The following is a 25,861-nucleotide window of genomic DNA, read 5'->3' on the forward strand; positions in this document are numbered from 1 at the left end:
CTCATTTCCAGTTTTTTTTTTTTCTCCCTGTGGTGCTGGGGATTGAACCCAGGGCCTTTTGCATGTAGGCAGGCACTCTACCAACTGAGCTATCTCCCCAGCCCCTGCTTCCAGGTTTTGTGGGGCACCTTGATATAGCTACCAGTTACTTAGTGTATTTCAGATATATGTTTGTAGCGTTAGAGCCAAACCAGTCATTGTGTATATATATATATATCTAAATCAGTTGGTATGAATTTGGTATAATCAACAGATAACTTAAGAGAGGCTTAACTGAACTGATGTTGTTTTTAAATTCTTAGATAAGAAATCCAGATGTGGGCAATTCTAGGCTGGTATAGTAATTCAATGAAAAGAACAAGGCCTAGGGACCTTTGATATTCCTCTTCTGCTCTCAGTAGGCTACTAGTTTAATCCTTGGACTTACCTTTACATGGTATAAAGGTGGTTTCAAATATTATTTCTGCATTCTGGATTGGAGAAGGTAAAGTGACCAAGAACAAAGAAAGGGTCCTTTTACTTGTAAACATCATAGTGTTTTGCCATAAATCCTTGAATAGCACTGTTACATGGTTGCCCATAGCTGTAAGGGAGGGTATAAAGTGAATTTTCTATTAGTAGTGAGGAACAGAAGACTTAATATATGTAAAATACTAGCAGTGTCTGTGAAATTAAAAATTTTATGTGTTGATTTATTAAAAGTTGCCTGCAGACTTAATTCTCTTTGTTATTGCAAGCTTAACAGAGCCTCAGATTTGTTTTCATTTTTATTGTCTTTACTGTTTCAGAGAAATGCTTTGCAAGCAATTTCTCCAGCCACCATGGAAGTTCTTATGAGAGTTTTGGCAGATTGTGATTCCTGGGAGGATGGAGATCCTGAAGAAGTGGGTAGAAAGGTAGAACTAACTCTGAAGTGCCTTACAGAAGTGGTACATATTCTTCTCACTAGCAGTTCTGACCAGCGCCAAGTGGAAACCAGTACTATTCTGGAGAACTATTTTAAATTGTTAAATTCAGATCATTCAGCTTTACCCAATCAAAGAAGATCCAGACAGTGGGAAAGCCGGTTCATAGCTCTGCAGATCAAAATGCTGAGTAAGTATTCAATAAAGATAGTTTTCTTACAGTAGATAAAACATGGGGCTCCTCAGTCAACAGCTTCCTATGAGGGAGTTAAATTAGCAGTTCTGCAGCAGCAAAATGAGATGGAGAATTATCGGGAGGAAAGCAGGGAAGCAACTCAGAAAGCTAGTATGCAGAAGAAAACTAAAAATGTTGGTTCCTAGAACAGAGAGTTTAAAAAGGTAACTGATGGCAGCAGCGTCGATTGTGCTGTGGCTCAGTGGGGGGCAACCAGAAGAGAGAGATTTTCCGCTGAATTTAAGAAACAGATGCTATATTAACATATCCACAACCAGAGCAGCTAATAAATTAGAAAATCTACCAAGAAGCTAGAGAGAGAGAACTGGTAATCCCCATCAAAGGTATTTGACTCTCCCTGGGTTGTTGGAACAGGGGAAGCACCAACCGCTTGAAGGAACAAGGGAGTTATTGATCGGACTTCCTGAGCCAGTAGACTTGGAATTCCTGCACCTTAACATGCTTGCTTGTATGTGTGTATTTGTGTATGTGTGTGTGTACTTGGTATACTTGCTTTTTGAATATCCAAGACCAAACAGCAACATAGGCTATACTTTTCACTGGATTGGTGAGTATGAGAGCCAATCTGAGTAAAGAAGAATTTTTAGAACCCTGATGGACTCTGCAGAGTGCCCAGAAACAAAGGGGGATTCCATTTGAAATTGACTGACTGATCTGTGGGATTAAGAATGTGACTGGCAGAGGGTGGGGATCTAGGTCTGAACAGGATTGGATGGAAAGTACCTCCTGTCTGCCTGCCCCCACCCACAGCCCAAAAGTATAGCACATAAATAGGGGCTCTCAGAATGAAGTACAGTTCAATCCAGATTAATCTTTAGATGAAGCAGATGAAGGAACTCCCCAATTGACCTGAGAGACTTACACTATCACCCCCTGATGAAACAACAAAGCCAAACTGAGAAAGAAGTTTATCCTCATTGCCTCTCTATCAGGGGTGATCAGGCAAGGAGTGGGTAGAATTCTGCATATGGATTCACCTAATAAGTTGAGACTGTTTGGGTGAGAGCTGAAATAAGGGAATGATACAAAATTTGCATTTGAGTGACTTCTTCATAGTTGGCAATTGCTAAAATTTGAAACACCAGATACAAAAGACTCTAAAAAACTTCAGCAATTAATCTGAACCTTTGAATGATATTAATGTCTTGGCTGATTGATATTACCTAAGATCTCCTATACATGACTGTTCCACTTCAGCTTCTTCTACACTGATGTTGTCTTCCCATTTTAACTTCTGTCTCCCTTCCCACCCTCATCCTCACCTCTCCCCCTCCCCCAACCCTTTATTCCATCTTTTCTATTTTTCTCTTTTCTCTATTTTATGTTATATTATTTTACTTATTTACTTTTTTTTTTTTTTCGGTACTAGGAATTAAACCTGGGGACTTTACCACTGATCTATATCCCCCGTCCTTTTTTATTTTGAGAATGGGTCTCACTAAGTTGCTGAGGTCTTGCTAAGTTGCTGACTGGCCTTGAACCTGCAGTCTTCCTGACTCAACTTCTCAAGTCACTGGGAATAGAAGCATTAGCCACTTGCCCAGATCTATTTTGTTTTATTTTTTAAAATTTATTTTCTTAGTACTGGGTATTGAAACCAAGGGTACTTTACCACTTAGCTATATCCTCAGTCCTTTTATTTCTTTCTGTTTTCATTGTTGTGAGACAGATCTTGCTAAGTTGCTGAGGGTCTGAGTTCCTCAGACTGGCCTTTCACTTGTGATCCTCTTGCCTCAGTCTCCTGAGTTGCTGGGATTACAGGCATGTGCCACCATGCCTGTAATCTATATTATTTTTTATCCCATCTTCAAATTCAATTTAGTCTATAGTTTTTAATGTGTAACCCTTTCAGCCTATTGAATGTTATTTTTCACTCATGTTCCTCTTGGGTTAATATATTTGTAGAGATCATTAGCAATTACTACCAAGGTTACTTGTAGCACTGTATCCTTTCAAAGAGTCATTGGAAGTTGAAATTATCACTAGGCTTACGCTGAACCTATGTGTCAAAGCTAAGATATACCATCAATGTAGAATTTATTAAAAGTAGGTAACTACTCACCAAAGGACCCTCACATAAGAGGAAGGGGAATATATTTCAACAGATATGTCTGTCTGGCACCTCTGAAAACATAAGGAAACATGCAAACAAGTTTTTCCCCAAATTTACAATTCTCCAATAAGGGAAACCATACATGTTGATTCATTCATTCTCTCTCTCTCTCTCTCTTTTGTTGAGCTGGGTATTGAACTCAAGGCCTAATGCATAGTAGACAAGCACTCTATCACCGATACCAATGAGCTACATTACCAGTCCTTGGAACCCACAGATATTGATTGGGATTAAAATTACAGAGAAAAATTACTGAAATGTTGATTATTAAAGTGATTAATGAGCTAAAAGAAGATCTAGGAAATTGAAAGCAAAAATGCTGGAGGGGAAAAATCATTTCAATAAATATAGATTCTGAAAAGAAACCAGTCAGACCTCATGCTAAGTGAAGTTAGCCAATCCCTAAAGAACAAATGCTGAGGAGCTGGGGTTGTGGCTCAGTGGCAGAGTGCTTGCCTAGCATGAGTGAGGCACTGGGTTCGGTTCTCAGTATCACATATAAATAAATAAACTAAAGGTCCATTGACAACTAAAGCATATTTTTTTTTAAAAAAAAAAGAACAAATGCTGAATGTTTTCTCTGATATAAGGAGGCTGACTCATAGTGGGTTAGGGAGGGGGAACATGGGACGAATAAATGAATTCTAGATAGGGAATAGGGGTGGGAGGGAAAGGGAGAGGGGCAGGGGATTAGCAAGGATGGTGGAATGTGATAGACATCATTATTCAAAGTACATGTATGAAGACACGAATGGGGTGTCAACATACTTTATGTACAGAGATATGAAAAATTGTGGTATATATGTGTAATAAGAATTATAATGCATTCTGCTGTCATTTTTTTTAAATCAATAAAAAAAGGAATGAAAGACACAATAAATCAAATTAAAAATTTAGTTAAAAGTATAACCAACAGATTGGGTTATATAGAAAATAAAACTTTATACTTTGAAGTCAGGGTATATTAACTTGAATACTCAGCAGTAATAAAAAAATATGATAAGAATATACAAGAACTCTGAGAAAAATAGATCTGACTTAAGAGTCATTGGAATAGAAGAGGGCATGGAAATACAAGCTCTTGGCATTAATAACTTTTTAGTGAAATAATGTCAGAAGAATTTTCATATCTTTGGAATGAGATGGACATATACACACAGGAGGCCTTAGAACCGCAAATGGACAAGTTCAAATAAGAACCTCTTCAACACAAAATGTCTAACATGAAAAATAAGTATACAGGGGTTGGGGTTGTGGCTCAGCAGTAGAGCACTTGCTTAGCACAGGTGAGGCCCTGGGTTCAATCCTCAGCACCACATAAAAATAAATAAATAAATTAAAGATATTGTGCCCAACTACAACTTAAAAAATAAATATTAAAAAATAAGGATACAATATTAAAAGCCTCAAGAGAAAAATGTGAGGTCATATTTAGAGGTAAACCAATAAGGTTTACTTCAGACTTCTCAACACAGACTCTAGAAGTTAGGAGTGCTTAGAGTGAAGTAATTCCAGACCTGAAAGAAAACAGTTGCCAACCGAGATTGTTTTATCCAGCAAACCTAGGCATCAGAATCAGAGAAGAAATAAAAATTTTCCAACATAAGGAAAAACTAAAAGAATTTATGATCTCTAAGCAAACACTGCAGAATAAGCTTAAAGAAATACTACATGCCCCTTCAGCTCTTGAATGGATGAAGCTCATTATAAGAACAGTTAAGAAAATGAAAATTAAATATATGAAACAAAGACCAGTTAAATATATGAAACAGATAAAAATGGCAAGAAACTGTAAACATCTCTCCATAATAATTTTGAATGTAAATGGTATCAGCTCTCCAACTAAAATTATAGAGTTGAAAGATTGAAAAACAAGACCCAAAACTATGCTATTTACAAGAGACTCATTGGGAAAGGCATCCATATGCTGAAAGGAAAAGGTTATATCATGCAAATGGATTTAAAAATGAGAAGGAGTAGCTATCCTTATATTTCAGGCTAAGCAGAAGAGATGTGTAAGGTCACTTCATATCAAGAAGATAAAATGGTATTAGTTATTTTTATGCATCAAATGTTGGTTTACCTAATTACATTTTAAAAAAAAGGTCAGACCCTAAATGCAGTAATACTGGATGATTTTAACATATCACTCTCACAATTCAAAAGTCATCCAGACATAAAATCAAGAAATATACTTCAGACCTAAAAAATACCATCAATCAAATTGATCTAACAGATACCTATAGAATAATTTTATCCATCAATAGCTGAATTTACTTTCTTCTCAGCTCATGGAACATAGCTGCAAAATGTCTATATTTTAGGACACAAAGCAGGTCTTAGCAAATATTTTAAAAATTAATATAATTCCTTGCATCTTATCAAATTATAACAGAATGAAGTTTGAAATCTACATCAAGAAAAATTATAGTTAACAACAAACACAGAGATTGATTGATAACAAACACAGAGATTGATTGATATACTTTTGATCAAGGAATGAATTATAGAAGAAATGAGGGGAAAACTAGTAAAATTCCTAGAATCAAATGAGAATAATAAGACAATGTACCAAAATCTCTGGGACACTATGAAGACGGTTTTAAGAGGAGTTTATAGCATTATAGTGCTTACATTAAAAAACAAAACAAAACAGAATAAAAACCCTCAAATGTTATTCTCAAGACCCTAGAAAAGCAGGAACAGCCAGATTCCAAAACCAGTAGAATACAGGAAATAAGACTAGATTAAATTAATGATCTATAGAAAAAAAAATACCAAGTATCAATGTAACAAAGAGTTGGTTCTTTGAAAAGATTAGCAAGATTGATGAACCCTTAACCAAACTGAATAAAAGAAAGAGAAGTCCCAGATCAACAAAATTATATAAAAAAGGAGATATCATAATGAATATTTCTGAAATTAAAAGTATCATTAGGGACTGTTTTGAAACCTTATGTTCCCATAAATTGGAAAATCTAGAAGTTATTGACAAATGTCTAGATACATGTGACCTACCCAAATTGAACCAAGAGGATAAAAAAAGTGTATACAGACCAATAGCAAGTAAAAATATTGAAGCAGTGATAAAAAGCCTTCCAAGAAAGAAGCCAGGGACAAAATGGATTCTGAGATGAGTTTTACCAGACCATTAAAAAAGAACTAATGCCAGTCCTCCCCAAATTATTTTTTTAAATAGGGAATATTCCTAAATTCATTCTATGAGGCCAATATCACCTTCAAACCAAAACCAGACAAGGACTCATCAAGGAAAGAAAACTACAGACACTATTCCTGATGAACATAGTTACAAAAATCTTTAATACAATATTAGAATTCCACATTCAAAAACACATTAAGAAGCTTGTACATCATGATCAAGTTTCTTCCATTCCAGGAATGCAAAGTTGGTTCAACATACACAAATCTCTGTATGTAATGCATCACATAAACGGAATTAAGGACAGTAATGACATGATCATCTCAATAGATGCAGAAAAAAATCTTTGACAAAATTGAGCACCCATTCATATTAAAAAAGCACTGAAGAGACTGGGGCTGTAGCTCAGTGGCAGAGCACTTGCCTAGCACATGTGAGGCACTGGGTTCAATCCTCGGCACCACATAAAAATAAACAAATAAAGGCATACCTTTCATCTATAACTACAAATTTTTTTTAAAAAAAGCACTGAAGAAACTAGGAATAGAAGAAACTTAACATTATTAAGGATATATATATATATATATATATATATATATATATATATATATATATATATAAAAAAACAAAGCCAGCATCATACTGATTGGAGAAAATCTGAAAGCATTTCCTCTTAAATCAGGAATAAGACAAAGATGTCTACTCTCACCACTCCTATTCAATATAATATATGAAACCAGCCAGAGTGGTTAGTCAGGAGAAGAAAACTAAAGGGATACAAGCAGAAAAAGGAGAAGTCAGATTATCTGTTTGCTGATGATATGATCCTCTATTTAGAAGAATCAAAAAACTCCATCAGAAAACTTCTGGAGCTAGCAAGTTCAGCAAAGTAGCAGAAGATCAACATACAAAAATCAGCAGCTTTCCTGTATGCCAATAATGAACCTGTGGAGAAAGAAATGAAGAAAACAATTCTATTCATAATCGCCTTTAAAAATTATCTGGGAATAAGTCTAAGCAAGGAGGTGAAAATTATAGAACATTGAAGAAAGAAATTAAAGATGACCTTAGAAGATGCAAAGATTCTTTGGTAGCCAGAATTAATATTGACAAAATGGCCATATAATCAAAAACAGTCTATAGCTTTAGAGCAATTCCCATCAGAATACTAGTGATGTATTCACAGAACTTGAGAGAAAAAAGTCCTAAAATTCATTTGGAAAAATGATATTCCTAAAATAGCCATTATTCTATGCAATAAGAGCAGTACTGAAGACATCAAAATACCTGATCTCAAAATATACTATAGAGCAGTAGTAACAAAAATGGCATGTATTGGCAAAAAAACAAACATGGAGACCAATGGAATAGAAGACAGGAAAGATAGATTCATACTCATCTGATCCTTGACATAGGTGTTAAAAATATGTGTTGGAGAAAAGATAGCCTTTATAACAAATGATGCTGGGAAAATTGTATATCCGTATGTTGAAGAATGAAACTGCTTCAAATCTCTCACCCTGCACAAAAATTAATTCAAAGTGAGTGAATCAAAGATGTAGGAATTGGATCAGAAACACTACTATTGCTAGAAGAAAACAGGGTCAACATTCTAACATATTGGCACAGGCATTGACTTTCTTAAAGCTCAAGAAATACATCCAGGTATTAATAAGTAGGATGGTTTCAAATTTAAAACTTCTGCACATCAGAAGAAACAAGAGCATGAAGAGAGAGCCCACAGAATGGGAGAAAAGTCTTTGTTAGCTACCTTTTCTGACAGGATTAATATCCAGCATATATAAAGAACTGAATGAGCTTAACATCAAGACATCAAATAACCCAGTCAATAAATGGGCAAAAGATGTAAACACACATTTCTCAAAAGAAGAAATACAAATGGCTAACAAATTTATAAAAAAAAGTCCAATATCATTAGTAATCAGGGAAATGCAATTCAAAACTACATTGATATTACATCTCACTTCTGTTAGAATAAATGGTATCCATCAAGAATATAAATTTAAAAATTGCTTGTGAGGATATGGGGAAAAGGGAACATTTATACATTGTTGATGGATCTGCAAATTAGTACAATAACTTTGCAAAGCAGTATGTAGCTAGGATTAGAACTACCACATAACCCAGGTATCTTACCTTATCCAAAAGAACTAAACCCATCATCCTATAATGATACATGTGTACAATGTTTATTGTATGGTAGCGCAATCAGCAGTGAATCTGTGGAACCAGTGTAGGTATCTGTCAACAGGAGAATGCATAAAGAAAATGGTATACACAGCCATAAAGAAGAAATAAGATTATGTCAACTGCAGGGAGACCAGTAGAATACAGGAAGGGGATCAGGAGCGGAGAACATGGGGAAGTACTCGGGGAATGAAATCTACCAAATTATGCCATGTCCATGTATAACCATGCCATAATGAATTTTACTTTTATATATAATTATAATGCACTAATTAAAATAGTAGTATTGGTACTAATAGAAGGGAGATAGTAGAGCAAGTAGATCAGGGAAAGGGAAGGAGGGAGGGACTACTTGGGAATGAAATTAATCAAATTATGTGCATTATGAATATCACATAATGAGTTCCACTATTATATATAATTATAAATCACCTATTATAAAAGAAAGGTAATTTTGCCTGAGTCTATGTTTTGCTTTCATATCTCCTACTGTCTTTTGAAATACAGAGCCATTGTATGGAAAGTTTTGATTGTTTAGTTCAGATAGCATATGACTTTATATTTTAACTTCCAAATAATTTAATTAATTTGTTTGTCTACAATACCCTCAGTTTAGCAACATCAAAGTCAAATATGCATTCTTTCGTGAAAGTAATATAAACAATGCATGGTGGCACACACCTGTAATCCCACATACTTAGGAGGCTGAGGCAGGAAAACTGCAAGTTTGAGGCTGGGCAGCACAATTTATTGAAACACTAACTCAGAAAAAAAAAAAAAAAAGGAGGACTGGAAATGTAGCTCAGTGTTAGAGCCCCTTCTCTGGATTTAATCCCCAGCATGGGGCAAAGTAGGGATGAAGGGGAAGAGAAAGTGTAATTCACTAAAAGTATATGTTAGAAAAGTCAGTGTGGCCCCAGAATTCTAGAACGTGTAGATTTTCAGAAATTGCCATTTGTAATGTTTTACTTATGATAAAAATTGATTTCTTTATGCTTTTATAACATTTATAGTGTCTGTCCATGCTCTAGAGGGCCTTTGATTTTGTTTTTCCTCAAAGCTTCTATGTGTCTTTGTTTCTCTTTCCCCCTCTCTTTGTGGTGGATGTTTGTGTCACTTTGTAGATATTTGTCCTTTTTTTGTTCTACTTTGTAAGCTCCCTCAACAATATATGTGGTTTCTTACTGCATTGCCATGTTAAATGCAAATGTTATTAACTGACAGTTCATTATTAAAGAAGTAAAATATTGTAATTACAGCTAAACTAGAAAATTCACATAATTATAAAGAAACAAAATATGTTCTTTATATCCTACTACCCAGACATAATCAACATTAATGGTTTCGTGTATAGCTTCATGTATATGTGAGATCAGTTTAGAATATGGGCGTCAAAATCTTATTGAAAATTATCCATTACAACATTTGCTTCTATAGGAAAACAAGACATATCTTACATACTTTATTATTTTATATGTTACAACATGTCATATTTTATAATTATTGAAAGTTTATAAATACATTTTTGACTGTATTGAATGGAGTTCTTTTTTATTAGGAACAAAAACATGGTATTTCCCATGATAGATGTCCTTTGGTTTCTGGATGGAGATATCTCTTTAATAGGAAATGAGAGCAAAACATTGTTGTCTTTTTCAGGACCATGTGTTAATTTTATAATGTGTAAATATAAGTGTTGTAAAACAACCAGTTTGCCTATTAATAGCAAGTTGGGCACAAACAGTTGGTTAGACTTGAGCCTTATGATGGAAGAATAACTAAATAAATCTCTGGGAAATATATATGAGTCATGTAAAATTTAAGTATTTTAAATTATGAAAATGTTCACTATTTCTTTCAAGTAATAATTACAAATTTTGTTGTCTATTCTTCATAGCTGTTATTGCCCAATTAACTTATATCTGTTCTGTCAACTGCAAAGCCTAAATTTAAAATGATAATAGTAAATGTGTGTATGATTCCAAATTTTTACCATTACATGGAAGATTTTTGTTTTTATTTTCCTAGATACCATCACAGCCATGTTGGATTGCACAGACAGGCCTGTTCTTCAGGCCATTTTTCTTAATAGTAATTGCTTTGAACATCTCATACGACTACTACAGAACTGCAAGGTACTTTTCTACTATTATCACCTTTAAGTTTTGAGAAAAATTTTTTTTTCTTTATGTTTTAATTCAAATTTTAGTATATTGTTACTGTTTTAATAGTTTGTGTTTGCATTTATGTAATCAAGTTCTTTACTGATTGAAATTAGCATTAAATCATTTCTAATTGTCTAAGTACTTTAAAAAGAGTCAAACTGAAAACTAATTTATTTATATAACGAGCATTTCAGTTCATGATATAAATATTTTTTTTTCCATTTAGTCCAGGAAGATACTGGAGACCCTTTAAAGTTAGTTGCTTCTGATTTCTTGGCTAGCCATTTGTGTCAGAGCATACTAAGATGATCTAGATTTTGCCTTTAGTTCTTTGAAAACAGTTCAGTTGGAAATGTTGTCTTTGACCAGTCTGGAAAGTACTCCATGTTATGTATTCTATTATTGTCTGCCACTGATAAGAGGGAATATTTATATAAAACATGGATTTCTCATTGCAAATCTATTACTCCAACTCAAATTGTATGTCATTGACTGAATGATATTTTTGTATAAGAAATGGCTTTTTAGTTAACTAAGTAGACTAATATTTACTGTGTATCAACTGTGTGTCAGCTTCTATTCTCAAATTATTGATTTAAGAAAAAAGACGAAAGTACTGTCCTCCAGTACTTACACTTTGGTTGGGAGCAAGACAAAAAAGAAACACAAAATATATAGGAGATCTGTTGATGGTGAATGCCACAAAGAAACAGTAGGTAGAAGGCTAGGAAAAAATAAGATACTGCTTTTGTATCTACTTCGGTTAGGCAAAGAGACTCCAGTAAGGGGACATTTGAGGAGAGATGTATAGGAAATGAATGAGCCAACCTACACAAATATCAGAGTTTCCTTGCTAGAATACCAAAGTTCTTGAAGTGGAAGCACTCTTAGTATATTTGAGGAACAAGAAGTAGTAGGCCGTGGGGCTAGAAATAAAATCAGAAGGAGAAAAGAGCTAAATTCCATAAGATCTTATAGACTGTATAAGAACTTTTGGTGATCATTACATTGGAACCAAACTTTAGTGGTAGAGCACATCCCTGGCATGCACGAGGCCCTAGGTGGTAAATTATTTAATGCTGGGGATCAAACCTCTGGGGCCTCGTGCATGCCAGGGATGTGCTCTACCACTAAAACACACCCTTTGCCCAGGTATTTTGTTTTTATCAAAATTTATTATGCTATAAAATTTGCAACAATTTCAGATAAACCTAAGCATTTGCTTTTTTTTTTTTTTTTTTGGTACTGGGGATTGACCTCAGGACCATTGAACCACATCCCCAGCCCTATTTTATATTTTATTTAGAGACAGGGTCTCACTGCATTGCTTAGCCCTTTGCCATTGTTGAGGCTGGCTTTGAACTTGTGGTCCTTCTGGCTCAGCCTCCCAAGCTGCTGGGAAGCATTCACTATTTAACCAGCTAATTTCCAAATAAATAAAAATATAAAGACCACAAAATATTTTTTAGAAATTTTAAATCTAATTTGACCTCTTTAGTCTGACTAGACTATGTATACTTCCTATTAATGTTCTTCTTAACCGTTTTTGATTCTAATACATGATCTTAGATTTCAAAAAATTAAAGGTAACATTTTATCAGTGCAATCATCTTTTCATAGCTGTTTTGGTTAAATGTAAGTTTTATAATCATCCTTATTATACCATCATGCATACTTATTATTATAAATAAGTAAGGGGTTATGAAGTTGTATCATTTTGTTTCTGAATTTAGACTTTAGAAAATTATTTCTAGTTCAAACAGATTCCATTGATTTAATCTAGAGTTCTAGACATTTTCTCTTCCCCAACACACTTTTGGTAACATTTTCACAAGAAACCTACTGTGTATCATGATGGGGAAAATAGTTATTCTTTCTCAAAGTATCTGCCTTATCCTTCTCTTACTTTTCACTTTTTTTTTTCTTTTCTTACAGCATCAGGTTAAACTGTACATGCTGTTTTAAAAGTGGCACTTGTTCTGTCATTCATATTATAATTCTGGAATAACTGTTAATTTCCATCAATAATGATGGTCATTTCTCAGAAAAACTTTGCTTTTTAATTTCTGGGGTTTTTTTAGTTGTAGATAGACACAATACCTTTATTTTATTTATTTATTTTTTTATGTGGTGCTGAGGATGGAACCCAGTGCCTCACACATGCTAGGTGAGCACCCTATCACTGAGCCACACCCCCAGCCCCTCAGAAAAACTTTTTAAAGTCAGAATTTTACTACACTAAAATACAAATATTGTTTATCTTTCACTTGGTTTACTTTTATAGCAGATTAGAATATTTTATATAAATACTTAGCTAATAAAATGAGGAAATAGTTTGATGTAAGGGTAATATTTTTTTAGGTTTGCTTTTTACAAAGATTTTTGGACATGTCAAGTTGAAAATTTTTAATTACATGCACATTTCTGAAACATATTCTCTGTTGAAAATGTTTATTGGGACTGGGGATGTGGCTCATGCGGTAATGCGCTCGCCTGGCATGTGCGGGGCACTGGGTTCGATCCTCAGCACCACATACAAATAAAATAAAGATGTTGTGTCCACCGAAAACTAAAAAATAAACATTAAAAAAAGTTTTCTCTCTCTCTCTCTTTCTCGTTCTATCTCTTTAAAAAAAAAGAAAAGAAAATGTTTATTGTAGAAAAATTGATACAATAAAAAAGAAATGACCTCTATAGTTCTATAAAAATAAAGGTTACTATTATGATTAAGTGCTTACTAATATGATGGACAGTGTTAGATGCCTTGCTTGCATTTGAGGTCACACAATATATCTTGTCCTCATAATGACTACTTTATAGATCAGGCAAGAAGTGACAGAGCCAGAGTTTCAGTTTAATTCTCCTTGACTTCAAAAGCCTTCATTTTTTTCTTTTCTTTTTGTTCCCTCAGTTGGGGCTAAAACTCAGGGCCTCAAGCATGCTACGAAGGCACTCTTCCACTGGGCTATATCCCCAATGCCTTTTAAAAATTTTATTTTGATAAAAGGTCTCACTAAGTAGCCTAGTCTGAGATCCCCCTGCCTCAATTTGCCCTGAGAAGCTGGGATTACAGGGATGCACCACCACACCTAGCTAAGTAATACATTCTTATTGTAAAATAGATACATTGGTGGTGTATCAGTTCTCCCATACAATATAAATATATTCTAAAATTTATGGGAATTATTACCACTTTTTACCCATGCGTAAAAGGTAATAATTTTCATAATTTCTAATGGAAAAATGTGTTTCTGTTAATGGGAAAGTAAGATCAAGAATCAAGCTGAATAGTATCAATAGAGGGAATTAGTATGTTTTGATATCTCTAAACCGTATTATAACACTAAAGCAAAATTTGAAACATTCAGCTGTTTGATAGTTTTCAGTATTAGTGTTATCCTCTTCTACAGTTGTTCAGAGGCTATAGAAGTTAGTACAGACTTGTAGAAACTTTTTTTTTAATATTTATTTTTTAGTTTTTTCAGTGGACATAACATCTTTATTTTATTTTTATGTGGTGCTGAGGATCGAACCCAGCGCCCTGCACATGCCAGGCAAGCATGCTACTGCCTAAGCCACATCCCCAGGCCCGAAACTTTTTTTTAATATTTATTTTTTAGTTGTACACAATACCTTTATTTTGTTTATTTATTTTTATGTAGTGCTGAGGATCGAACCCAAGGCCTCGCATGTGCTAGGCAAGTGCTCTACTCCTGAGCCACAACCCCAGCCCCTGTAGAAACTTTAATATGTTTGTTAGTGAATTTCATAAAACATAAGATGCCATTTTATAGTGCAACAGTATTTTGATGCCAAACACAAGATATAGAGACTAGACTGTATGGAAAACTGCACCTAATAGATGCTAAAGGGCAGAAACACAAAAGGAGAACTACTTATTTTCACAAGTGGAGCATACCATATACTGACTTCATTTAAGAAAAGCAGTTTCAGCTCACATACACAACATTGGGGGAAAAAGTTAGCAGAATATAAAGAAAAAATAATTCAAACTCCACTTAAAAATTTTTAAAAATTCTTTTTAGATACACATGATAGTAGAGTGTATTTTGACATATTATATATACATGGAGTCTAACTTATTAGGATCCCATTCTTGTGGATATACATGATGTGTAATTTCACTGGTCATGTGTTCATATATGAACCTAGGAAAGTTGTGTCTGATTCATTCTACTGTCTTTCCGATTCCCATTCCTCAAATCCCTTTTTTTTTTGTTGGTTGCTCAAAACATTGCAATGATCTTGACATATCATATTTCATACATTTGATTCAAGTGGGGTATGAATTTTTATTTTTACCACGTGTACAGATTGCAGGATCACATTGGATATACATCCACGTTTATACATACTGCCATTCTAGTGTCTATTGTATTAAACCCCATTTTTAAGAGGTTGAAAATCTCTTCAAATTTCAATTTTATTTTTTAATGGAATATAATAAGCATTTTTCTTGAAAATGAATTTTAAATAGGTTTATGTCCTCCACATTTTAAATGCTGTATTTTTGATCATTTGAATGATGTACTGAATTATTTGAGTTTTGCTTGGATAGTAAATATTGTAAAATTTAATAAGTGTCCCACGGTCATAGGAACTGCTATTTAAAACTTAGAACTTGTAGGAAGTCTTTTGATTGGACCTAGAAGGCAAAAAATAGGCAGTGGAATGTGCTCAAGTCTTCCAGAGATGACTGACACTGTGGCCTGCTCTTAACCCTTTGTTCCAGAGTGTTTCATCTCTTGGTTGTTTGTTTTTTGCTCTGTTTTCTCTCATTGGTGTAGTTTTCTACAATTGAAAATGCATTTATGCCCATGTGCATATTTACATTTAGTTGTAGATGGACACAAGGGCACAATACCTTTATTTTATTTATTTTTATGTGAGTGCTGAGGATCGAACCCAGTGACTCACACATGCTAGGCAAGTGCTCTACCACTGAGCCACAACCCTAGCCCCACATTTGTGATTTTGATAATAGAACTTTGCTATACATATAGAACTGTCAACTGGTATGTCTATCAGGGACATCTCATAACTAGTATAACCCAATTGAAAGGGTCTTATGCTTTGTCCTATTTTTAGGTGAGATAGAGTCTCCTATAACTACAAGAATAAAATTAAATGTGTAGTTACCAGGTCTGGAGCATTTTGAAAGAGAGGACAAATTCTATTAATTTCAAACCACATCGAGGTTCTGCCTCTGTGCATCTCCATAAAACTGTTTCTAATCAAGGTCCTTAAACCTTTTAGTTTCCAAGTTAAATGGACACTAGTTGTTATTGTTGCTGGCATTTTCCGTTTGTCACTGTTGCTTGTTGCCTTCTTGAGAAACTTAAAAAGAATTGTTTCTGAATTATCAACATACTCATCTTTTCTATGCTCTTTGTTTCTGTGTACCACAGTGGCCATTCTTCAGTCTCTTTGGAATATTCCGTTTCTAAAAATGCTGGCATTACCTATTTGATCCTAGGTTTTTACCCTCCTACACCTTAATTTACTTATGCTTTTGACAATCTCAGCTATTATTTATAATAGCCAAGATGTGGAAACAAATTACACACCCGTCACTGAATGAATATAGAAAATGAGGTATATATTTGCAATGGAATTTTTACTAAGCTTTTCATATGATGTTTGACACATAGAAATAGTATTGACATTCTCTAGGAATTTTCCACGAACCCCTAATAGAAAAGATTTTTAACCTAAGACATCAGGTTTTATTTTTTAATGTACTTCTAGTTACAAATCACATAATACAAGCCATTCTGTGACTGGATGCTTTTCCCTGTAATTAAAAAAAAAAAAAGATTTGTAAACTGTGAAAAAAAATTATTTTTTAATACTACTTACCACATTTTGTTTTGAAACAGGAAATGCTGGAGAATAAACCCATTTCATGGGGGAAAACCAGCCTTTGGAACTTGGGCCTTTCCTATTGGCTGTACATCTTCTTTACTTCAGGAATAGTTTTGTCTGAATCACTGTGGATTGTGACATTATTGTCTTTAAATCTTTTTAAAAAATTATTGGTACATATTAATTGTACAAATTAATGGGATTCTATATGATTTTCCCTATAGGCATACATTATGCATGGTTATATGCTCCATCCTTCTTCTTCGATACCCACCCTTTTCCCTTCAACACCTTCCCAGTCCCTAGTAATCTGTCTTCTACTTTTAGGTCTTTTGTTTCCACATACAATCTGTATAGTTTTTTATTTGTGGTGCTGGGGATTGAACCCATGGACTAGTGCATTATAGGCAAGCCCTCTCCACTTTAGTTTCCACATATGAGAGAGAACAGGTGATACTTGTCTGTGTGTGACTTAACATAATGTTTGTTTCCCTTAACATAATGTCATCTAGTTGCATCCATTTTGCTGCAATGATAAGATTTTATTTTTTTATGGATGAATGATACTCCCATTGTGTGTATGTGTGTATCATATTTTTGTTATCTATTCATCTAAACTAATTCCATATCTTAGCTATTGTGAATAGTGCCATAATAAATACAGGCATGCAGTTACCTTTTTTGTGTGATGACTTCATTTCCAGTAGTTACATACCCAAGAGTAGGATAGCTGGATCATATGGTAGTTCTATTTTTAGCTTTTTGAGGAACCTTATACTGTTTTCCATAGTGACTATCCTAATTTACATTCCCACCAGTGGTGTTCAAGGGTTCCTTTTTCTCCACAATATATCCAGTATTTCTTTTTTTGTTTTTGTTTTTTGATAATAGCCATTCTGACGGTCATTAAGTCTTTAAAAATGGGAGAAGCTTTGAAATAAGCTTTCCAATTTGTTCATCATACATATAAGGAAAAGTGTGTCAAGAAAGATATAATTACTAGCCCAAGGTTAGTAGTAATAAGTGATGGAGCTAGGATTTCTTACCCAGTTTTTTATTTTTCCCATGGTCCTAAAAGTCCATTGTGATATGTAGTTTTCTAATTGTATTAATTGCACTTAAGTTCATTATTTAGTCAGTACAAAATATGTTGCCTATGCATTAAAATAGGAAAATTAAGATTATATTGATACATAAACATTTTATGAACATAGTTTATATTATTCCTGAATGTATAAAAATGTATTACATGGTGGTACAAATGTCTGTGATTACTTTCTGTTTAAATTGATTTTTTTTGTTATTAGTAAAGAATAAATCATTTATTCTGCTTTATTCCATCATACAGAATATGACAGTTTTGCTGTTTAAACATGCACACCTGTTGGAAACATTGGAAACTAAAGATTAAAGTGACACAAATAATTTATGAAACATGGAAAATCTTTAGCTGACCGCTGGCAGTTTCTGTGCTTTCTTTTTGTATGAGAATCACAGTCCACTATAAGTTATTTTGTTTCCTTGAAGAAACATGATTTGAATTATTGTAATTTTTTAAAAGCCATCCATAGAGGTTTGAATTAGAACAGAAGAACAGCATTATCTTTAGTAGTAGCAATAAGAGGGATTCAGAAACCATCCCATTGACTTTGGGGCTGTGGTAAAAATCTTGGTGTTTTTTGATTGTGTCTTAGTGTATGTTTAGAATTACTCATTTAAGAGTAAGAACTTTTGGAAGATTCTTCATGTACATTGCTGTGTTGCTGTTTGGAAAGACTTTCTCGCCCTCTCTTTCTCTCTCTCTCTCTCTCTCTCTCTCTCTCTCTCTCTCTCTCTCTCGGCAGTACTGGAATTGAACAGAGGGCTTTGTGCACACTAGGCAAGTGCCCTGCCTATAAGCTACATACCTAACCCTTGGAAAGCTTCCTTATTTTTACCCGTATTAGCTTCATCAGAGCATTTCTATTTCCTTGCATCTGAATAATATGCAATATTTTTCCCCAAATCTTTGCTGATAATACTAGCTTTCATTTACTAAGTCTGTGTTATGTGCTACATACCATGTAAATAAACTACCATAGATTATATCATTTAACATGTACAGCTATTTGATGAGATATTTATTATTCTTCCCATTTTTAAGAAAACAAACTTAGAGTAGTTAGTTTTCCTTAAAATCAAACAGTTAAAAAGTAGGAAAGCCGGGGCTGGGGATGTGGCTTCAAGCCGTAGCACGCTCGCCTGGCATGCGTGCAGCCCGGGTTCAATCCTCAGCACCACATACAAACAAAGATGTTGTGTCCACCGAAAATTAAAAAAAAAAAAAAAAAATATATATATATATATATATATATTTTTTATATATAATATAATATATATATATTTTTATATAATATAAAATATATATATATATTTTTTTTTAAGTTCTCTCTCTGTCTCTTAAAAAAAAAAATTTGACTTGATTCTCCAGACTCACCATTAGACTCACCAGCTAATATGTACCCTACAAATATTAAAAAAAAAAAAAAAAAGTAGGAAAGCCATGATTCCAACTCAGGTCTCTGACTCCAAAAAGCCTATTAAGCTTTATGTACCTGTTGTATACTTACCTTTATCCAGTTAATTTTTTTTTCGTAGTTGTAGATGGACAGAATGCCTTTTTTTATTTATTTTTATGTGGTGCTAAGGATCGAACCCAGTGCCTCACACATGCTAGGCAAGTGCTCTGCCACTACAGCCCCAGCACTTCAGTTAATTTTATATTGCAGTATTTTAGCACGTAACTAAACTTTCTGAAATCACAGATTTTCCTAAGAACTTCTTCTTGGTATGCTTTTAGTTTTTTTATATATCTAACTTTTTCTTCTTTCACTCTCATTTGAATTATTTTTGTCTTTAGGCAAACTGTGCCAGAGTCCAAAGCCTTTTGGAATGCTGTTTTGTATATTAAAACTAAAATTAAGCTGGGTGTGGTGGCACAGGAATATAATCCCAGCTACGTGAGAGGCTGAGGCAAGAAGTTGGCAAGTTCAGGGACATCCCAGGCAATTTAGCAAGACTCTGTCTCAAAAATAAAGAATGGCTGGGGATGCAGCTCAGTGGTAGAGTGCCACTGGGTTCAATCCCAGTACCATAGACAAAACAAAACAACAAATAATCTAAAATTAAAATACTTGATTCTTTTTTTTTTTTTTCCCATTCAGAGGAGGGTAATCCTCATGTGTGCCATAAATAATACCAATCTCCCTTTCCAGTATACAAACTAATATAAATTAAGTTCAACTCTTTAAAACTTTGGAGAATATTGTTTTATGATATTCTTTTAAAAAATTCTTTAGTTGTAGATGGACACAATATATTTATATTTATTTATTTATTTATTTTTATGTGGTGCTGAGGATCAAACCCAGGCCTCATGTACGCGAGGCAAGTGCTGTACTACTGAGCTACAACCCCATCCCTGTTTTATGGCGTTCTGATATGATGTACAGTAAGATAAATTTGGAAAATTCTGTACACTGACCTCCGTGTGGGGTTATACATTAGCCTGTTGGAGACTCTGAGAAAAGCATTTGAAGATATAACCCTTTCAATAGTTAAATAGTATTTCACAAACTTACTTGACTAAGTACATTATTTACTGTAATATCTTGAGTCTATCTCAGTAGCAGCTTTCCTCCTCCTCTGTGAGGCATTCTCCTGATGTTTCTGTAAGTAGTTAGGAATATTAACTAATTTTAATTATTGTTATTTCTTATTCTAGTAACTTTGAGTTCTAAGGGTGAAATATATCTATGATAATTAGTCATGGTATATAAACTAATATTAGTTTGTTACCCAAAAAGCAAATAATCTGCAATTTCTGGAAGTGATATACTTCACAGGTGGATTCTTGGATTGGTTTTCAAGAAAGGTGGGAATCCATTTAGGTTTCATTTTTCTTAGAGGTAACAATTTAATTATCTTTCTCCATTATTCTTATCTCTGTTTTTAACAGCTGTTTTTAAATGCTAATAATAAGGTGGCAGACAAGAACGAGAAAGAACTTGCCAACAAATTACTGACAGAAATGAATGAGGACCAGGTATCTACAAAACCTGCATCTTGTTTCAGCCGAAGTCCAAAATCAGTCAATGGGAATAACTTTCCTGTACTTTTCTTCTTGCTTCTTAAAATACATAAACATTAAATAATTCTAATATTCATTAATTATTTTTGAAAATTACTTAAATATTAAAATAAGAATTACTTTCATCTCAAGGATAATTATCTTGGTGGTTAGTAGAAGCAATGAATAAAATGCTATCTGTGCACATGTATTCTCTTTAGTTTGAGGAGATATAAAGTACAGGAATGGGATCCCAGTATCAATGCTGTCTACCTGATGGTGACTTCATATTTTGGGGGCTTCCTTTTCTAAGCACTTTGGTTTAATTGGAACCTCAGGTATTTGTGTGTGAATACGTATGGTCATTGTTAATATGTTGATTCTTTGCTTCTTATTGACAAATAATGATTATAATTCAATGGACAACCTGAATCTTGGAGGAAGGGAAGAAGATGCTGAACTCTTTGAATGTTAAATTAGCATAAACTCAACTTTTTTCTAGTCTAAAAATTCAACTCTATATAAGGATAATGAAGCAAACTTACATAGTAAGTGTTACTTCTCATGTGTTAGGTAAATTAATTTGTAAAAAACTTAAAATGAAGTTTGCTCTTTTCTTTTCCAAAATGTAAGAGAACTTATGTCTTTTATTAACATTATGTTAATATCTAGATTAACAGAGTTGTGGTATAAAAAGAAACTATATTTTAGTGTATTGTTTTCTCAATGGGAAATATTTTACAGAGTACTCTTTTAGATTTCTCTATACACATTTAGTCCCTCTGAAGCCTACTTATATAGTTTAATAAAATAATTATAATAGTCTTGTAGAAGTTTATGTTATAACTCTAAATAGTGGATATAATGAGGTCTTTTGGGATTTTTCTTGGACAAAATCTAGCACTTGTATAAAATTCTGCTGTATGCAGAATGTTTAATATGTACTGTAATGTTTATTGTATATGTAATATGTTTATCCTACATAATATTATTTAATAAACAGCATCAACAAAAACCAGAATTTTATATTAAATGCCCTACCTAAAGGTGATTGAGCTTAATTCAACACTACAGTTAAATTAATCTAAACAGTTCCCTTTGCATTTGAATTTTTTTACTGGAAGATGGTGAGGAAAATCCTATTTGTGGATTGACTGGCTTCAGAATTTTTCAGGACTATTTATTTTTACATCTTTCCAGTTCTTGTTCTGTGCTTTCATGGTAATTATCTACAGGAATATAAACATTCTATGTTTTTCAAGCTAAGTCTATAAGTAATAGTCATGGTCAGTTGTTAAATATTGATTGTTTTTTTTTTTTGCTATACAGGCAGGGCCCTGAAATTTAAGATGTCTGGTTTTTAATGAAGCATAAACAAAATGGAGCTTTTTAAATTCTTTCTTAAAAATTTTAGCACTAAACGTTGCCTTCTCAAAAACATGACAGTGATTATAGATACATGTCTCTTTCTTAAACTCTCTCAAAATTTGCATTTTATATAAAACATAACTTATTGTTTGTGAGGATGATGATTAATTGGTGTGTGATGATCAATTTTAATATAGAGTTTGGAAACTAAGTACACTTTTTAGCTATCTCATTATACATGCTAGTGGAATTTAAGCCTAGGAAGTTCAAGTATATCTTTGAAGGGAAATTAAAACATAATAGAATTTCCAATTATAGACCTCCCTTCCTTCCTCTTGAGATTGTCCATTCGTTTTTAAAAGCATGTGTTGAGCTTGGTGGGGTGGGTTTTCCCTCCCCCTCAAAAACACTTAATGTAATGAGTGAATTTTGCCTTATTCTTTTTGACATATGGCTTATTTCTGTTAAGTAGGTAACTTTTCTTGCAGGTCACAGTGTTTTACATTTCATAGGAAGAGGAATGTAATGCATGTTAAGTATTTTTTCAGGTTTTCAGAACAGAGGTTTCCTAAGTGACTAAAAATCTTGACCGCTATTGATTTTTTAATTTCTTTCAGCAGGTGTTCCAGGGACAGTTGGATTGTTTGGCGGTGTCAACCATCCAAGCTTTGACAGCAATAATGAACAAATCTCCAGCTGCTAAGGTAAAACATATCTCCCAAGCTTTGAAATGTCTTAGATCTGCCATTATTCACTATATAAATCCCAAAATAATATGTAAAAGTCTATAATACATATGGCTTAATACCTGAAATAAAATAGTTCACGAAATACCTCATCTTAATGTAAGAATACTGATAATTTTTAAAAATATTTTTTAGTTGTAGATAAACACACAGTATCTTCATTTATTTTTATGTGGTGCTGAGGATTGAACCCAGGGCCTCACACATGCTAAGCAGCCACTTTACCACTGAGCTACAGCCCCAGCCCAATTTACTGATAATTTTAATGATAAGCAAAGCCCCAAGGACACTGCAGGATTTTAAAAAACATTGATGGGCCTGGGATTGTGGCTCAATGGAAATACACTTGCCTAGCAAGTGTGAGGCACTGGGTTTCATCCTCAGCACCATATACAAATTAAGTAAATTAATTGAATAAAGGTATTGTGTTCATCTACAATTAAAAAAAAAAGACATTGTAAATTAGTGAAGATTTCCAGTGTTTTTCAAAGAATGGGAGCTAGCTCTGATATTGAAATGATCTTTTTTTGAGATTTGTTATAATGTATTCATACATGCACATAATAAAACAATATAATCTGATCAGTTTCATTCCCCAGTATCTCCCCTTTCCCACTCCTCCCTCCCCCTGATCCCCTTCTTCTATTTTTTCTGGTCTCCCTTCTATTTTTTGTTTAATTTGTTCTAATTAGTTATACATGACAGTAGAATGCATTTTGACACATTTTACACAAATGGAGCACATCTTTTCATTCCTCTGGCTGTACATGGTATAGAGTCACACGAGTAGTGTAATCATACATGTATATAGAGTAATAATGTCTGTCTCATTCTACTGTCCTTCCCAACCCCACAGCCCCACCCTCCCTTCACTCCCCTTTGCACAATCCAAAGTTCCTTCATTCTTCCTTACCCACCCCCCCACACACACCATGGATCAGCATCTGCTTATCAGAGAAAACATTCAGCCTTTGTTTTTTTTGTGATTGGTTCATTTCATTTAGCATGATATTCTCTAGTTCCATCCATTTACCAACAAATGCCATAATTTCATTTTTCTTTAAGGCTGAGTAATATTCCATTATATATATGTACTATATTTTCTTTATCCATTATCTGTTGAAGGGCATCTAGGTTGGTTCCATAGTTCAGCTATTGTAAATTGAGCTGCAATAAGCATTGATCTGGCTGAATCACTGTAGTATGCTGATTCTAAGTCCTTTGGGTATAAACTGAGCAGTGGGATAGCTAGGTCAAATGGTGGTTCCATTCCAAGTTTTCTGAGAAATTTTTATACTGCTTTCCAAAGTGATTGCACCAATTTGCAATCTCAACAGCCATGTATGAGTGTGTCTTTTTCCCCACATCTTCACCAATACTTATTATTGCTTGAATTCTTTTTTAAAAAAATATTTATTTTTTAGTTGTTGTTGGACACAATACCTTTATTTCACTTATTTATTTTTATGTGGTGCTGAGGATCGAACCCAGGGTCTTGCACGTGCGAGGAGAGCAATCTGCTGCTGAGCCACAACTCCAGCCCTTGTTTGTATTGTTGGTAATTGCCATTGTGACTGGAGTGAGATGAAATGATAGAGTGGTTTTGATTTGCATTTCTCTAATTGCTAGAGTTGATGAACATTTTTTCATATGTTTGTTGATTGATTGTATTTCTTCTATGAAGTGTCTCTTCAGTTCCTTAGCCCATTTATTGATTGGGTTATTTATTTTTTTGGTGTTAAATTTTTTGAGTTCTTTATGTCCTGGAGATTAATGCTCTATCTGAGGTGCGTGTGGTAAAAATTTTTTCCTGGTCTGTAAGCTCTCTCTTCATGTTATTGATTGTTTCCTTTGCTGAGAAGAAGCTTTTTAGTTGGAATCCATTCCATTTATTGATTCTTAATTTTATTTCTTGTGCTTTAGGAATCTTGTTAAGGAAGTCAGATCCTAAGCTGACATGATGAAGATTTGGACCTCTTTTTTCTTCTTAAATGTAACGTCTCTGTTCTAGTGCCTAGTTATTTTTTTAAATATTTTTATTAGTTGTTGATGGACCTTTATTTTATTAATTTATTTATATGCAGTGCTGAGTATTGAACCCAGTACCTCACACATGCTAGGCAAGCTCTCTGCCACTGAGCCACAAACCCAGCCCGTAGTGCCTAACTCTTTGATCCATTTTGAGTTGATTTTTATGTAGGGTGAGAGATAGAGATTTAATTTCATTTTGCTACATATGGACTTCCAGTTTTCCCAGCACCATTTATTGAATAGGCTATCTTTTCTCCAATGTGTTTTTGGTACCTTTGTCTAATATGAGATAACTGTATGTGGGTTTGTCTCTGTGTCTTCTATTTTGTACCATTGTTCTACTTGTCTATTTTGGTGCTGATACTATGCTGTTTTTGTTACTATTGCTCTGTAGTGTAGTTTTAAGATCTGGTATTGTGATGCCTCTTACTTCACTGTTTTTGTTAAAGATTGCTTTTAAGTGAGTCTATTGTTAATTTAAGGAATTCGGTTTTATATTATAATTTTTCTTTTTAATAAAGAAAACCTGTTTTGGGGCTGGGGATGTGGCTCAAGTGGTAGCGCGCTTGCCTGGTACGCGCGTGGCACTGGGTTCGATCCTCAGCACCACATACAAATAAAGATGTGTCCGCCGAAAACTAAAAATAAATATTAAAAAAAAATTCTCTCTCTCTCTCTCTCTCTCTCTCTCTTTCTCTCTCTCTCTTTAAAAAAAAAAAAAAGAAGAAAACCGGTTTTCTCTATTTAGTCAGTTTATGACTAGCCGTAACAAACATTTTTCACGTGTGATCTGCCCTGTCACTTTGAGGTTTGTTTTTCCAAGTTTTATAGGCATGGTGATTCTGTTTCTTTGATTGTAGTCACTAACCTGCAGAGTTTTCTGTCCCTTCTCATTCACTACCTCTGACTATCCTT

At 33.9% G+C, this 25,861-nt stretch overlaps 1 protein-coding gene across 10 annotated transcripts in view; it reads left to right on the forward strand.

The window, feature by feature from the left end:
- The window catches only part of Nbeal1 (neurobeachin like 1), a 188,116-nt gene that overhangs the window by 57,931 nt on the left and 104,324 nt on the right, over positions 1–25,861 (forward strand). For 5 of the 10 annotated variants that reach the window (XM_058578199.1, XM_046462953.2, XM_046462951.2 and 2 more), the window contains 4 exons: positions 789–1,095; positions 10,671–10,777; positions 20,691–20,777; positions 22,787–22,873. In XM_058578199.1, coding sequence (XP_058434182.1) covers positions 789–1,095; positions 10,671–10,777; positions 20,691–20,777; positions 22,787–22,873 — 588 coding nt within the window. The remainder of the gene's footprint in view (positions 1–788; positions 1,096–10,670; positions 10,778–20,690; positions 20,778–22,786; positions 22,874–25,861) is intronic. The other 5 variants (XM_046462954.2, XM_046462952.2, XM_046462957.2 and 2 more) reach the window with 3 other exon arrangements.

Source organism: Marmota monax, unplaced genomic scaffold, assembly GCF_021218885.2.
Source record: "Marmota monax isolate L192 unplaced genomic scaffold, Marmota_monax_Labrador192_F-V1.1 WCK01_AAM20220418_F8-fsc00095, whole genome shotgun sequence".
NCBI classification, from domain to species: domain Eukaryota; kingdom Metazoa; phylum Chordata; class Mammalia; order Rodentia; family Sciuridae; genus Marmota; species Marmota monax.